Source organism: Cuculus canorus, chromosome 1 (genome assembly GCF_017976375.1).
Source record: "Cuculus canorus isolate bCucCan1 chromosome 1, bCucCan1.pri, whole genome shotgun sequence".
Taxonomy (NCBI): Eukaryota; Metazoa; Chordata; class Aves; order Cuculiformes; family Cuculidae; genus Cuculus; species Cuculus canorus.
This window is the reverse complement of record NC_071401.1, coordinates 1,102,476-1,118,887: the sequence shown is the minus strand read 5'-3', so window position 1 is coordinate 1,118,887 and position 16,412 is coordinate 1,102,476. Positions and strand designations below refer to the sequence as shown.

At 56.9% G+C, this 16,412-nt stretch overlaps 1 protein-coding gene across 1 annotated transcript in view; it reads left to right on the top strand.

Moving 5' to 3' along the window:
- ARAP1 (ArfGAP with RhoGAP domain, ankyrin repeat and PH domain 1) overlaps positions 1-16,412 on the top strand; it is a 113,679-nt gene that overhangs the window by 78,461 nt on the left and 18,806 nt on the right. The window contains exon 16 of the mRNA XM_054082309.1: positions 7,328-7,463. Coding sequence (XP_053938284.1) covers positions 7,328-7,463 — 136 coding nt within the window. The remainder of the gene's footprint in view (positions 1-7,327; positions 7,464-16,412) is intronic.

Here is a 16,412-nt window from a genome sequence, read left to right as displayed (position 1 = left end):
GGGGCTTTGAGGTGGCACCAAAGGGGGCTTTGAGGAGGCATCAAAGGGGGCTTTCAGGTGGCTCCAAGGAGGGCTTTGAGGTGGCATCAAGGGGGGCTTTGAGGTGGCATCAAGAGGGGCTTTGAGGTGGCTCCAAGGGGGGCTTTGAGGTGGCATCAAGGGGGGCTTTGAGGAGGCATCAAGGGGGGCTTTGAGGTGGCATCAAGGGGGGCTTTGAGGTGGCTCCAAGGGGGGCTTTGAGGTGGCATCAAGGGGGGCTTTGAGGTGGCACCAAAGGGGGGCTTTGAGGAGGCATCAAGGGGGGCTTTGAGGTGGCACCAAAGGGGGCTTTGAAGAGGCATCAAGGGGGGCTTTGAGGTGGCATCAAAGGGGGCTTTGAGGTGGCTCCAAGGGGGGCTTTGAGGTGGCTCCAAGGGGGGCTTTGAGGTGGCATCAAGGGGGGCTTTGAGGTGGCACCAAAGGGGGCTTTGAGGAGGCATCAAGGGGGGCTTTGAGGTGGTACCAAAGGGGGCTTTGAGGTGGCTCCAAGGGAGCTTTGAGGTGGCATCAAGGGGGGCTTTGAGGTGGCATCAAAGGGGGCTTTGAGGTGGCTCCAAGGGGGGCTTTGAGGTGGCATCAAGGGGGGCTTTGAGGAGGCATCAAGGGGGGCTCTGAGGTGGCATCAAGGGGGGCTTTGAGGTGGCATCAAGGGGGGCTTTGAGGTGGCTCCAAGGGGGGCTTTGAGGTGGCATCAAGGGGGGCTTTGAGGTGGCTCCAAGGGGGGCTTTGAGGTGGCATCAAGGGGGGCTTTGAGGTGGCACCAAAGGGGGGCTTTGAGGAGGCATCAAGGGGGGCTTTGAGGTGGCACCAAAGGGGGCTTTGAAGAGGCATCAAGGGGGGCTTTGAGGTGGCATCAAGGGGGCTTTGAGGTGGCTCCAAGGGGGGCTTTGAGGTGGCATCAAGGGGGGCTTTGAGGAGGCATCAAGGGGGGCTTTGAGGTGGCTCCAAGGGGGCTTTGAGGTGGCATCAAGGGGGGCTTTGAGGTGGCTCCAAGGGGGGCTTTGAGGAGGCATCAAGGGGGGCTTTGAGGTGGCATCAAGGGGGGCTTTGAGGTGGCTCCAAGGGGGGCTTTGAGGTGGCATCAAGGGGGGCTTTGAGGTGGCATCAAGGGGGGCTTTGAGGTGGCTCCAAGGGAGCTTTGAGGTGGCATCAAGGGGGGCTTTGAGGTGGCTCCAAGGGAGCTTTGAGGTGGCATCAAGGGGGGCTTTGAGGTGGCTCCAAGGGAGCTTTGAGGTGGCATCAAGGGGGCTTTGAGGTGGCTCCAAGGGAGCTTTGAGGTGGCATCAAGGGGGGCTTTGAGGTGGCATCAAGGGGGGCTTTGAGGTGGCATCAAGGGGGGCTTTGAGGTGGCTCCAAGGGGAGCTTTGAGGAGGCATCAAGGGGGGCTTTGAGGTGGCTCCAAGGGAGCTTTGAGTGGGCATCAAGGGGGGCTTTGAGGTGGCATCAAGGGGGGCTTTGAGGTGGCATCAAAGGGGGCTTTGAGGTGGCTCCAAGGGGGGCTTTGAGGTGGCATCAAGGGGGGCTTTGAGGTGGCTCCAAGGGAGCTTTGAGTGGGCATCAAGGGGGGCTTTGAGGTGGCATCAAGGGGGGCTTTGAGGTGGCATCAAGGGGGGCTTTGAGGTGGCTCCAAGGGAGGCTTTGAGGTGGCATCAAAGGGGGCTTTGAGGAGGCATCAAGGGGGGCTTTGAGGTGGCATCAAGGGGGGCTTTGAGGTGGCATCAAGGGGGGCTTTGAGGTGGCTCCAAGGGGGGCTTTGAGGTGGCGTCAAGGGGGGCTTTGAGGAGGCATCAAGGGGGGCTTTGAGGTGGCATCAAGGGGGGCTTTGAGGTGGCATCAAAGGGGGCTTTGAGGTGGCTCCAAGGGGGGCTTTGAGGAGGCATCAAGGGGGGCTTTGAGGTGGCATCAAGGAGGCTTTGAGGTGGCTCCAAGGGGGGCTTTGAGGAGCCACCAAGTGGGGCTTTGAGGTGGCTCCAAGGGGGGCTTTGAGGTGGCATCGAGGGGGGCTTTGAGGTGGCTCCAAGGGGGGCTTTGAGGAGGCATCAAGGGGGGCTTTGAGGAGGCATCAAGGGGGCTCTGAGGTGGCATCAAGGGGGGCTTTGAGGTGGCATCAAGGGGGGCTTTGAGGTGGCTCCAAGGGGGGCTTTGAGGTGGCACCAAAGGGGGCTTTGAGGTGGCTCCAAGGGGGGCTTTGAGGTGGCATCAAGGGGGGCTTTGAGGAGCCATCAAGGGGGGCTTTGAGGTGGTATCAAAGGGGGCTTTGAGGTGGCATCAAGGGGGGCTTTGAGGTGGCATCAAGGGGGGCTTTGAGGTGGTATCAAAGGGGGCTTTGAGGTGGCATCAAGGGGGGCTTTGAGGTGGCACCAAAGGGGGCTTTGAGGTGGCATCAAGGGGGGCTTTGAGGAGGCATCAAGGGGGGCTTTGAGGTGGCTCCAAGGGGACGTTGAGGAGGCATCAAGGGGGGCGTTGAGGTGGCACCAAAGGGGGCTTTGAGGGGGCATCAAGGGGGGCTTTGAGGTGGCTCCAAGGGGGGCTTTGAGGTGGCTCCAAGGGGGGCTTTGAGGTGGCACCAAAGGGGGCTTTGAGGTGGCTCCAAGGGGGGCTTTGAGGTGGCATCAAGGGGGGCTTTGAGGTGGCTCCAAGGGGGGCTTTGAGGTGGCACCAAAGGGGGCTTTGAGGTGGCACCAAGGGGGGCTTTGAGGTGGCATCAAGGGGGGCTTTGAGGTGGCACCAAGGGGGGCTTTGAGGAGGCTCCAAGGGGGGCTTTGAGGAGGCATCAAAGGGGGCTTTGAAGAGGCATCAAGGGGGGCTTTGAGGAGGCATCAAGGGGGGCTTTGAGGTGGCACCAAAGGGGGCTTTGAAGAGGCATCAAGGGGGGCTTTGAGGAGGCATCAAGGGGGGCTTTGAGGTGGCACCAAAGGGGGCTTTGAAGAGGCATCAAGGGGGGCTTTGAGGAGGAACCAAAGGGGGCTTTGAGGTGGCATCAAGGGGGGCTTTGAGGTGGCTCCAAGGGGGCTTTGAGGTGGCACCAAAGGGGGCTTTGAGGTGGCATCAAGGGGGGCTTTGAGGTGGCATCAAGGGGGCTTTGAGGTGGCACCAAAGGGGGCTTTGAGGAGGCATCAAAGGGGGCTTTCAGGTGGCTCCAAGGAGGGCTTTGAGGTGGCATCAAGGGGGGCTTTGAGGTGGCATCAAGAGGGGCTTTGAGGTGGCTCCAAGGGGGGCTTTGAGGTGGCATCAAGGGGGGCTTTGAGGAGGCATCAAAGGGGGCTTTGAGGTGGCATCAAGGGGGGCTTTGAGGTGGCTCCAAGGGGGGCTTTGAGGTGGCATCAAGGGGGGCTTTGAGGTGGCACCAAGGGGGGGCTTTGAGGAGGCATCAAGGGGGGCTTTGAGGTGGCACCAAAGGGGGCTTTGAAGAGGCATCAAGGGGGGCTTTGAGGTGGCATCAAAGGGGGCTTTGAGGTGGCTCCAAGGGGGGCTTTGAGGTGGCTCCAAGGGGGGCTTTGAGGTGGCATCAAGGGGGGCTTTGAGGTGGCACCAAAGGGGGCTTTGAGGAGGCATCAAGGGGGGCTTTGAGGTGGTACCAAAGGGGGCTTTGAGGTGGCTCCAAGGGAGCTTTGAGGTGGCATCAAGGGGGGCTTTGAGGTGGCATCAAAGGGGGCTTTGAGGTGGCTCCAAGGGGGGCTTTGAGGTGGCATCAAGGGGGGCTTTGAGGAGGCATCAAGGGGGGCTCTGAGGTGGCATCAAGGGGGGCTTTGAGGTGGCATCAAGGGGGGCTTTGAGGTGGCTCCAAGGGGGGCTTTGAGGTGGCATCAAGGGGGGCTTTGAGGTGGCACCAAGGGGGGCTTTGAGGTGGCATCAAGGGGGGCTTTGAGGTGGCACCAAAGGGGGGCTTTGAGGAGGCATCAAGGGGGGCTTTGAGGTGGCACCAAAGGGGGCTTTGAAGAGGCATCAAGGGGGGCTTTGAGGTGGCATCAAGGGGGGCTTTGAGGTGGCTCCAAGGGGGGCTTTGAGGTGGCATCAAGGGGGGCTTTGAGGAGGCATCAAGGGGGGCTTTGAGGTGGCTCCAAGGGGGCTTTGAGGTGGCATCAAGGGGGGCTTTGAGGTGGCTCCAAGGGGGGCTTTGAGGAGGCATCAAGGGGGGCTTTGAGGTGGCATCAAGGGGGGCTTTGAGGTGGCTCCAAGGGGGGCTTTGAGGTGGCATCAAGGGGGGCTTTGAGGTGGCATCAAGGGGGGCTTTGAGGTGGCTCCAAGGGAGCTTTGAGGTGGCATCAAGGGGGGCTTTGAGGTGGCTCCAAGGGAGCTTTGAGGTGGCATCAAGGGGGGCTTTGAGGTGGCTCCAAGGGAGCTTTGAGGTGGCATCAAGGGGGCTTTGAGGTGGCTCCAAGGGAGCTTTGAGGTGGCATCAAGGGGGGCTTTGAGGTGGCATCAAGGGGGGCTTTGAGGTGGCATCAAGGGGGGCTTTGAGGTGGCTCCAAGGGGGGCTTTGAGGTGGCATCAAGGGGGGCTTTGAGGTGGCTCCAAGGGAGCTTTGAGTGGGCATCAAGGGGGGCTTTGAGGTGGCATCAAGGGGGGCTTTGAGGTGGCATCAAAGGGGGCTTTGAGGTGGCTCCAAGGGGGGCTTTGAGGTGGCATCAAGGGGGGCTTTGAGGTGGCTCCAAGGGAGCTTTGAGTGGGCATCAAGGGGGGCTTTGAGGTGGCATCAAGGGGGGCTTTGAGGTGGCATCAAGGGGGGCTTTGAGGTGGCTCCAAGGGAGGCTTTGAGGTGGCATCAAAGGGGGCTTTGAGGAGGCATCAAGGGGGGCTTTGAGGTGGCATCAAGGGGGGCTTTGAGGTGGCATCAAGGGGGGCTTTGAGGTGGCTCCAAGGGGGGCTTTGAGGTGGCATCAAGGGGGGCTTTGAGGAGGCATCAAGGGGGGCTTTGAGGTGGCATCAAGGGGGGCTTTGAGGTGGCATCAAAGGGGGCTTTGAGGTGGCTCCAAGGGGGGCTTTGAGGAGGCATCAAGGAGGCTTTGAGGTGGCTCCAAGGGGGGCTTTGAGGAGCCACCAAGTGGGGCTTTGAGGTGGCTCCAAGGGGGGCTTTGAGGTGGCATCGAGGGGGGCTTTGAGGTGGCTCCAAGGGGGGCTTTGAGGAGGCATCAAGGGGGGCTTTGAGGAGGCATCAAGGGGGCTCTGAGGTGGCATCAAGGGGGGCTTTGAGGTGGCATCAAGGGGGGCTTTGAGGTGGCTCCAAGGGGGGCTTTGAGGTGGCACCAAAGGGGGCTTTGAGGTGGCTCCAAGGGAGGCTTTGAGGTGGCATCAAGGGGGGCTTTGAGGTGGCTCCAAGGGGGGCTTTGAGGTGGCATCAACGGGGGCTTTGAGGTGGCATCAAGGGGGGCTTTGAGGTGGCTCCAAGGGGGGCTTTGAGGTGGCTTCAAGGGGAGCTTTGAGGTGGCGTCAAAGGGGGCTTTGAGGTGGCTCCAAGGGGGGCTTTGAGTGGCATCAAGGGGGGCTTTGAGGTGGCTCCAAGGGGGCTTTGAGGTGGCATCAAGGGGGGCTTTGAGGTGGCTCCAAGGGGGGCTTTGAGGTGGCACCAAAGGGGGCTTTGAAGAGGCATCAAGGGGGGCTTTGAGGTGGCATCAAAGGGGGCTTTGAGGTGGCTCCAAGGGGGGCTTTGAGGTGGCATCAAGGGGGGCTTTGAGGTGGCTCCAAAGGGGGCTTTGAGGTGGCATCAAGGGGGGCTTTGAGGAGGAACAAAAGGGGGCTTTGAGGTGGCATCAAGGGGGGCTTTGAGGTGGCTCCAAGGGGGCTTTGAGGTGGCATCAAGGGGGGCTTTGAGGTGGCATCAAGGGGGGCTTTGAGGTGGTTCCAAGGGGGGCTTTGAGGTGGCTCCAAGGGGGGCTTTGAGGTGGCATCAAAGGGGGCTTTGAGGTGGCTCCAAGGGGGCTTTGAGGTGGCATCAAAGGGGGCTTTGAGGAGGCATCAAGGGGGGCTTTGAGGTGGCATCAAGGGGGGCTTTGAGGAGGCATCAAGGGGGGCTTTGAGGTGGTTCCAAGGGGGGCTTTGAGGTGGCTCCAAGGGAGGCTTTGAGGTGGCATCAAGGGGGGCTTTGAGGTGGCACCAAAGGGGGGCTTTGAGGTGGTATCAAAGAGGGCTTTGAGGAGGCATCAAGGGGGGCTTTGAGGTGGCATCAAAGGGGGCTTTGAGGTGGCATCAAAGAGGGCTTTGAGGAGGCATCAAGGGGGGCTTTGAGGTGGCATCAAAGGGGGCTTTGAGGAGGCATCAAGGGGGGCTTTGAGGAGGCATCAAGGGGGGCTTTGAGGTGGCTCCAAGGGGGACATTGAGGTGGCATCAAGGGGGGCTTTGAGGAGGCATCAAGGGGGGCTTTGAGGAGGCATCAAGGGGGGCTTTGAGGTGGCTCCAAGGGGGGCTTTGAGGAGGCATCAAGGGGGGCTTTGAGGTGGCTCCAGGGGGCTTTGAGGTGGCATCAAGGGGGTGTTGAGGTCCCATCAAGGGGGTGTTGAGGAGGCACCAAGGGAGGTGTTGAGGTCCCATCAAGGGCGCTTTGAGGTCCCATCAAGGGGGGTTTGAGGTGGCTCCAAGGGCGGCTTTGAGGTGGCATCAAGGGGGACTTTGAGGAAGAACCAAGAAGGTGGTGTGAAGGCATCAAGGGGGGCTTTGAGGTGGTATCAAGGGGGGCTTTGAGGTGGCACCAGTTGAGAAGAAACCAAGAAGGTGGTGTGGAGGCATCAAGGGGGGCTTTGAGGTGGTATCAAGGGGGGCTTTGAGGTGGCACCAGTTGAGAAGAAACCAAGAAGGTGGTGTGGAGGCATCAAGGGGGGCTTTGAGGTGGCATCAAGGGGGCTTTGAGGTGGCATCAAGGGGGGCTTTGAGGTGGCTCCAAGGGGGCTTTGAGGTGGCCCCAAGGGGGGCTTTGAGGAAGAACCAAGAAGGTGGTGTGAAGGCATCAAGGGGGGCTTTGAGGAAGAACCAAGAAGGTGGTGTGGAGGCATCAAGGGGGGCTTTGAGGTGGCTCCAAGGGGGGCTTTGAGGAGGCATCAAGGGGGGCTTTGAGGTGGCATCAAGGGGGGCTTTGAGGAAGAACCAAGAAGGTGGTGTGGAGGCATCAAGGGGGGCTTTGAGGAGGCATCAAGGGGTGCTTTGAGGTGGCTCCAAAGGGGTTGTTGAGGACCCATCAAGGGGGACATTGAGGTGGCCCCAAGGGGGGCTTTGGGGTGACCCCGCGGAGGCGCTGGTGGCCTCGGTCTGAGGTGTCCCCGTGGTGTCCCCGTGGTGTCCCCGTGGTGGGGGGCAGAGTTCAGCCGCCGTTGGTGCTCCCTCGGCCGCGGAGTCCTCCGTTACTCCGAGAGCGACCGCAGCGCCGCTCCCAACGGAGAGATCCGAACGAAGGACATCGTCTGCCTCGCAAAGAACCCCCCCCGGAGCCACGGGTGAGAACGGGGGACCCCCCCGGGGCACCCCAAAACCCCCACACCCCCAAAGGAGCTGTGGGGAACCGGGAGAGGGCAAACGGGGGACCCCCAGGGAACCCCAAAACCCCAACACCCCCAAAGGAGCTGTGGGGAACCGGGAGAGGGCAAACGGGGGACCCCCAGGGAACCCCAAAACCCCCACACCCCCAAAGGAGCTGTGGGTAACCGGGAGAGGGCAACTGGGGGACCCCCAGGGCACCCCAAAACCCCGACACCCCCAAAGGAGCCGTGGGTAATGGGGGAGAGGGCAAACGGGGGACCCCCCCCGGGGCACCCCAAAACCCCCACACCCCCAAAGGAGCTGTGGGTAACCGGGAGAGGGCAACTGGGGGACCCCCCCGGGGCACCCCAAAACCCCCACACCCCCAAAGGAGCTGTGGGTAACCGGGAGAGGGCAAATGGGGTACCCCCAGGGCACCCCAAAACCCCGACACCCCCAAAGGAGCTGTGGGGAACCGGGAGAGGGCAAACGGGGTACCCCCAGGGCACCCCAAAACCCCGACACCCCCAAAGGAGCTGTGGGTAACCGGGAGAGGGCAAACGGGGGACCCCCGGGGCACCCCAAAACCCCAACACCCCCAAAGGAGCTGTGGGTAACCGGGAGAGGGCAAACGGGGGACCCCCAGGGCACCCCAAAACCCCAACACCCCCAAAGGAGCTGTGGGTAACCGGGAGAGGGCAAACGGGGGACCCCCCCGGGGCACCCCAAAACCCCGACAGCCCCAAAGGAGCTGTGGGGAACCGGGAGAGGGCAAACGGGGGACCCCCCCGGGGCACCCCAAAACCCCCACACCCCCAAAGGAGCTGTGGGGAACCGGGAGAGGGCAAACGGGGGCCCCCCCGGGGCACCCCAAAACCCCCACACCCCCAAAGGAGCTGTGGGGAACCGGGAGAGGGCAACTGGGGGACCCCCAGGGAACCCCAAAACCCCGACACCCTCAAAGGAGCTGTGGGGAACCGGGAGAGGGCAAACGGGGGACCCCCAGGGCACCCCAAAACCCCGACACCCCCAAAGGAGCTGTGGGGAACCGGGAGAGGGCAAATGGGGGACCCCCAGGGCACCCCAAAACCCCGACACCCCCAAAGGAGCTGTGGGTAACCGGGAGAGGGCAAACGGGGGACCCCCAGGGCACCCCAAAACCCCGACACCCCCAAAGGAGCTGTGGGGAACCGGGAGAGGGCAAACGGGGGACCCCCCCAGGGCACCCCAAAACCCCCACACCCCCAAAGGAGCTGTGGGGAACCGGGAGAGGGCAAACGGGGGACCCCCCCAGGGCACCCCAAAACCCCCACACCCCCAAAGGAGCTGTGGGTAACCGGGAGAGGGCAAACGGGGGACCCCCAGGGCACCCCAAAACCCCAACACCCCCAAAGGAGCTGTGGGGAACCGGGAGAGGGCAAACGGGGGACCCCCGGGGCACCCCAAAACCCCGACACCCCCAAAGGAGCTGTGGGTAACCGGGAGAGGGCAAACGGGGGACCCCCGGGGCACCCCAAAACCCCAACACCCCCAAAGGAGCTGTGGGTAACCGGGAGAGGGCAAACGGGGGACCCCCGGGGCACCCCAAAACCCCGACACCCCCAAAGGAGCTGTGGGTAACCGGGAGAGGGCAAATGGGGGACCCCCAGGGCACCCCAAAACCCCAACACCCCCAAAGGAGCTGTGGGTAACCGGGAGAGGGCAAACGGGGGACCCCCGGGGCACCCCAAAACCCAGACACCCCCAAAGGAGCTGTGGGTAACCGGGAGAGGGCAAACGGGGGACCCTCAGGGCACCCCAAAACCCCAACACCCCCAAAGGAGCTGTGGGGAACCGGGGGAGGGAAACTGGGGGACCCCCAGGGCACCCCAAAACCCCACCTGTGGGTAATGGGGGACACAGCAACTGGGGTACCCCAGGGCACCCCAAAACCCTGACCTGTGGGTAATAGGGGACACAGCAACTGGGGGACCCCCAGGGCACCCCAAAACCCCGACACCCCCAAAGGAGCTGTGGGGAACCGGGAGAGGGAAACTGGGGGACCCCCAGGGCACCCCAAAACCTCAACACCCCCAAAGGAGCTGTGGGGAACCGGGAGAGGGCAAATGGGGGACCCCCCCGGGGCACCCCAAAACCCTGACCTGAGGGTAATGGGGGACACAGCAATTGGGGGACCCCCAGGGCACCCCAAAACCCCGACACCCCCAAAGGAGCTGTGGGGAACCGGGAGAGGGCAAACGGGGGACCCCCCCGGGGCACCCCAAAACCCCCACACCCCCAAAGGAGCTGTGGGTAACCGGGAGAGGGCAAACGGGGGACCCCCCCAGAGCACCCCAAAACCCCGACACCCCCAAAGGAGCTGTGGGTAACCGGGAGAGGGCAAACGGGGGACCCTCAGGGCACCCCAAAACCCCAACACCCCCAAAGGAGCTGTGGGTAACCGGGGGAGGGAAACTGGGGGACCCCCAGGGCACCCCAAAACCCCCACACCCCCAAAGGAGCTGTGGGTAACCGGGAGAGGGCAAACGGGGGACCCCCCCAGAGCACCCCAAAACCCCGACACCCCCAAAGGAGCTGTGGGGAACCGGGAGAGGGCAAACGGGGGACCCCCAGGGCACCCCAAAACCTCAACACCCCCAAAGGAGCTGTGGGTAACCGGGAGAGGGAAACTGGGGGACCCCCAGGGCACCCCAAAACCCCGACACCCCCAAAGGAGCTGTGGGGAACCGGGAGAGGGCAAACGGGGGACCCCCGGGGCACCCCAAAACCTCAACACCCCCAAAGGAGTTGTGGGTAACCGGGAGAGGGCAAACGGGGGACCCCCGGGGCACCCCAAAACCTCAACACCCCCAAAGGAGCTGTGGGGAACCGGGAGAGGGCAAACGGGGGACCCCCCCAGAGCACCCCAAAACCTCGACACCCCCAAAGGAGCTGTGGGGAACCGGGAGAGGGCAAACGGGGGACCCCGGGGCACCCCAAAACCCCGACACCCCCAAAGGAGCTGTGGGGAACCGGGAGAGGGCAAACGGGGGACCCCCAGGGCACCCCAAAACCCCGACCTGAGGGTAATGGGGGACACAGCAACTGGGGGACCCCCAGGGCACCCCAAAACCCCAACACCCCCAAAGGAGCTGTGGGTAACCGGGAGAGGGCAAACGGGGGACCCCCAGGGCACCCCAAAACCCCCACACCCCCAAAGGAGCTGTGGGGAACCGGGAGAGGGCAAACGGGGGACCCCCCCGGGGCACCCCAAAACCCCCACACCCCCAAAGGAGCTGTGGGGAACCGGGAGAGGGCAAATGGAGGACCCCCCCAGGGCACCCCAAAACCCCCACACCCCCAAAGGAGCTGTGGGGAACCGGGAGAGGGCAAACGGGGGACCCCCGGGGCACCCCAAAACCCCAACACCCCCAAAGGAGCTGTGGGTAATGGGGGACACGGCAACTGGGGGACCCCCAGGGCACCCCAAAACCCTGACCTGTGGGTAATGGGGGACTCGGCAACTGGGGGACCCCCAGGGCACCCCAAAACCCCAACGTTAAGCCCCCTGAACCCCTCTTTACCCCCTATTTGACCCCTTTTAACTGCCTTTTAACCCCTTTTAACCCCTTTGGAACCCCTTTGAGACCCCCTTTTAACCCCTTATCAAATCCTTTGCACCCCCTTTTTAACCTCTTATCAGCTCCTTTGCACCCCCTTTTAACCCCTTATCAAATCCTTTGCACCCCCTTTTTAACCTCTTATCAGCTCCTTTGCACCCCCTTTTAACCCCTTATCAAATCCTTTGCACCCCCTTTTTAACCTCTTATCAGCCCCTTTCCACCCCCTTTTAACCCCTTTGTTGCCCCTTTTAACCCCTTATCAACCCCTTTGCACCCCCTTTAACCCCTTTGTAACCCCATTGCACCCATTATCAGCCCCTTTGCACCCCCTTTTAACCCTTTGTAACCCCTTCGTAACCTTTTTTAACCCCTTATCAACCCATTGCACCCCCTTTTAACCCCTTTTAACCCCTTATCAACCCCTTTCCACCCCTTATCAACCTCTTTGCACCCCCTTTAACCATTTAAACCCTTATCAACCCCTTTTAACCCCTTGGTAACCCTTTAACCCCTTATCAACCCCTTTGCACCCCCTTTAACCCCTTTTAACCCTTTTTAACCCCTTATCAACCCCTTTGCACCCCCTTTTTTCACCACACTACAACTCTGGTTTTAACCCCTTCTTAACCCCTTTGTATCCCCTTTTTAACCCCTTCTTAACCCCTTTGTAGCCCCTTTTTAACCCCTTCTTAACCCCTTTGTATCCCCTTTTTAACCCCTTCTTAACCCCTTTGTAGCCCCTTTTTAACCCCTTCTTAACCCCTTTGCAGCCCCTTTTTAACCCCTTCTTAACCCCTTTGTAGCCCCTTTTTAACCCCTTCTTAACCCCTTTGTAGCCCCTTTTTAACCCCTTCTTAACCCCTTTGTAGCCCCTTTTTAACCCCTTCTTAACCCCTTTGCAGCCCCTTTTTAACCCCTTCTTAACCCCTTTGTAGCCCCTTTTTAACCCCTTCTTAACCCCTTTGTATCCCCTTTTTAACCCCTTCTTAACCCCTTTGTAGCCCCTTTTTAACCCCTTCTTAACCCCTTTGTAGCCCCTTTTTAACCCCTTCTTAACTCCTTTGCAGCCCCTTTTTAACCCCTTCTTAACCCCTTTGTATCCCCTTTTTAACCCCTTCTTAACCCCTTTGTAGCCCCTTTTAACCCCTTCTTAACCCCTTTGTATCCCCTTTTTAACCCCTTCTTAACCCCTTTGTATCCCCTTTTTAACCCCTTCTTAACCCCTTTGTATCCCCTTTTTAACCCCTTCTTAACCCCTTTGTAACCCCTTTTTAACCCCTTCTTAACCCCTTTGTAGCCTCTTTTTAACCCCTTCTTAACCCCTTTGTATCCCCTTTTAACCCCTTCTTAACCCCTTTGTAGCCCCTTTTTAACCCCTTCTTAACTCCTTTGTAGCCCCTTTTTAACCCCTTCTTAACCCCTTTGTAACCCCTTTTTAACCCCTTCTTAACCCCTTTGTAGCCTCTTTTTAACCCCTTCTTAACCCCTTTGTATCCCCTTTTAACCCCTTCTTAACCCCTTTGTATCCCCTTTTTAACCCCTTCTTAACCCCTTTGTAGCCTCTTTTTAACCCCTTCTTAACCCCTTTGTATCCCCTTTTAACCCCTTCTTAACCCCTTTGTATCCTCTTTTTAACCCCTTCTTAACCCCTTTGTACCCTCTTTTTAACCCCTTCTTAACCCCTTTGTACCCTCTTTTTAACCCCTTCTTAACCCCTTTGTATCCCCTTTTAACCCCTTCTTAACCCCTTTGTATCCCCTTTTTAACCCCTTCTTAACCCCTTTGTAGCCTCTTTTTAACCCCTTCTTAACCCCTTTGTATCCCCTTTTTAACCCCTTCTTAACCCCTTTGTAGCCCCTTTTTAACCCCTTCTTAACCCCTTTGTAGCCCCTTTTTAACCCCTTCTTAACCCCTTTGTATCCCCTTTTAACCCCTTCTTAACCCCTTTGTATCCCCTTTTTAACCCCTTCTTAACCCCTTCGTAGCCCCTTTTTAACCCGTTCTTAACCCCTTTGTATCCCCTTTTTAACCCCTTCTTAACCCCTTTGTACCCCCTTTTAACCCCTTCTTAACCCCTTTGTAGCCCCTTTTTAACCCCTTCTTAACCCCTTTGTAGCCCCTTTTTAACCCGTTCTTAACCCCTTTGCAGCCCCTTTTTAACCCCTTCTTAACCCCTTTGTACCCCCTTTTAACCCCTTCTTAACCCCTTTGTAGCCCCTTTTTAACCCCTTCTTAACCCCTTTGTAACCCCTTTTTAACCCCTTCTTAACCCCTTTGTATCCCCTTTTTAACCCCTTCTTAACCCCTTTGTATCCTCTTTTTAACTCCTTCTTAACCCCTTTGTATCCCTTTTAACCCCTTCTTAACCCCTTTGTATCCTCTTTTTAACCCCTTCTTAACCCCTTTGTATCCCCTTTTAACCCCTTCTTAACCCCTTTGTAGCCCTTTCTTAACCCCTTCTTAACCCCTTTGTATCCCCTTTTTAACCCCTTCTTAACCCCTTTGTATCCCCTTTTTAACCCCTTCTTAACCCCTTTGTATCCCCTTTTTAACCCCTTCTTAACCCCTTTGTATCCCCTTTTTAACCCCTTCTTAACCCCTTTGTAGCCCCTTTTTAACCCCTTCTTAACCCCTTTGTATCCCCTTCTTAACCCCATATTAACCCCTTTGTATCCTCTTTTTAACCCCTTCTTAACCCCTTTGTAGCCCCTTTTTAACCCCTTCTTAACCCCTTTGTATCCCCTTTTTAACCCCTTCTTAACCCCTTTGTATCCCCTTTTTAACCCCTTCTTAACCCCTTTGTATCCCCTTTTTAACCCCTTCTTAACCCCTTTGTATCCTCTTTTTAACCCCTTCTTAACCCCTTTGTAGCCCCTTTTTAACCCCTTCTTAACCCCTTTGTATCCCCTTTTTAACCCCTTCTTAACCCCTTTGTATCCCCTTTTTAACCCCTTCTTAACCCCTTTGTAGCCCCTTTTTAACCACTTCTTAACCCCTTTGTATCCCCTTTTTAACCCCTTCTTAACCCCTTTGTATCCCCTTTTAACCCCTTCTTAACCCCTTTGTATCCCCTTTTTAACCCCTTCTTAACCCCTTTGTATCCCCTTTTTAACCCCTTCTTAACCCCTTTGTATCCCCTTTTTAACCCCTTCTTAACCCCTTTGTATCCCCTTTTTAACCCCTTCTTAACCCCTTTGTATCCTCTTTTTAACCCCTTCTTAACCCCTTTGTATCCCCTTTTTAACCCCTTCTTAACCCCTTTGTAGCCCCTTTTTAACCCCTTCTTAACCCCTTTGTATCCCCTTTTTAACCCCTTCTTAACCCCTTTGTATCCCCTTTTAACCCCTTCTTAACCCCTTTGTATCCCCTTTTTAACCCCTTCTTAACCCCTTTGTAGCCCCTTTTTAACCCCTTCTTAACCCCTTTGTATCCTCTTTTTAACCCCTTCTTAACCCCTTTGTATCCCCTTTTTAACCCCTTCTTAACCCCTTTGCAGCCCCTTTTTAACCCCTTCTTAACCCCTTTGCAGCCCCTTTTTAACCCCTTCTTAACCCCTTTGCAGCCCCTTTTTAACCCCTTCTTAACCCCTTTGTAGCCCCTTTTTAACCCCTTCTTAACCCCTTTGTAGCCCCTTTTAACCCCTTCTTAACCCCTTTGTATCCCCTTTTTAACCCCTTCTTAACCCCTTTGTAGCCCCTTTTTAACCCCTTCTTAACCCCTTTGTATCCCCTTTTTAACCCCTTCTTAACCCCTTTTTAGCCCCTTTTAACCCCTTCTTAACCCCTTTGTATCCCCTTTTTAACCCCTTCTTAACCCCTTTGTAGCCCCTTTTTAACCCCTTCTTAACCCCTTTGTATCCCCTTTTTAACCCCTTCTTAACCCCTTTGTATCCCCTTTTTAACCCCTTCTTAACCCCTTTGTATCCCCTTTTAACCCCTTCTTAACCCCTTTGTATCCCCTTTTTAACCCCTTCTTAACCCCTTTGTATCCCCTTTTAACCCCTTCTTAACCTCTTTGTATCCCCTTTTTAACCCCTTCTTAACCCCTTTGTATCTCCTTTTTAACCCCTTTTTACCCCTTTTAACCTCCTTTTAACCCCTTTCAACCCCCTTTAACCTCCTTTTAACCCCCTTTTAACTCCTTTAACTCCTTTTAACCTCCTTTTAACCGCTTTTTAACCTTCTTTTATCCCCTTTTAACCCCCTGGAACCTCCTTTTAACCCCTTTAACCCCTTCTTAACCCCTTTAAACCCCCCTGAACCCCTCTTTCCCTTCTCTTTGACCCCCTTTAACCCCTTTTAACCCCTCTTTGACCACTTTTAGCCTCCTTTTAACCCCTTTTAACCTCCTTTTAACCCCTTTTAACCCCTTTAAACCCTTTTAACCCCTTCTAACCTCCTCTTAACCCCCTTTTATTCCCCTTTTAACCCCTTTTAATCCCCTTTTAACCCCTTCAACCCCTTTTTTACCCCTTTAAACCCCCCTGAACCCCTCTTTACCCTCTCTTTGACCCCTTTTAACCCCTCCTAACCTCCTTTTAACCCCCTTTTAACCTCCTTTTAACCTCCTTTTAACCCCTTTTAACCTCCTTTTAACACCCTTTTAACCCCTTCAACCCCTTTTAACCCCTTTAGACCCCCCTGAACCGCTCTTTACCCGCTCTTTGCCCCCTTTTAACCCCCTTTTAACCCCTTTTAACCCCTCCTAACCCCCTTTAACACCTTTTTAACCCCTTTAATCCCCCCTGAACCCCTCTTTGAGCCCTTTTAACCTCCTTTTCACCTCCTTTTAACCCCTTTTAACTCATTTTAACCACTTTTTAACCCCCTTTAACCCCTTTTAAGCTCCTTTTAGCCTCCTTTTAACCCTTTTTACCCCTTTTAACCTCCTTTTAACCCCCTTTTAACCCCTTTAACCCCTTCTTAACCCCTTTAAACCCCCCCCGAACCCCTCTTTACCCCCTCTTTAACCCCTTTTAACCTCCTTTTAACCCCCTTTAACCCATTTTCACCACTTTTTAACCCCTTCTAACCTCCTTTTCACCCCCCTTTAATCCCTTTTTAACCCCCTTAATCCCCCCTGAACCCCTCTTTGACCCCTTTAACCTCCTTTTAACCCCTTTTAACCTCCTTTTAACCCCTTTTAACCCCTCCTAACCTCCTTTTAACCCCCTTTAACCCATTTTAACCACTTTTTAACCCCTTTAACCCCTTTTAACCTCCTTTTAACCCCCTTTTAACCCCTTTAACCCCTTCTTAACCCCTTTAAACCCCCCCCGAACCCCTCTTTACCCCCTCTTTAACCCCTTTTAACCTCCTTTTAACC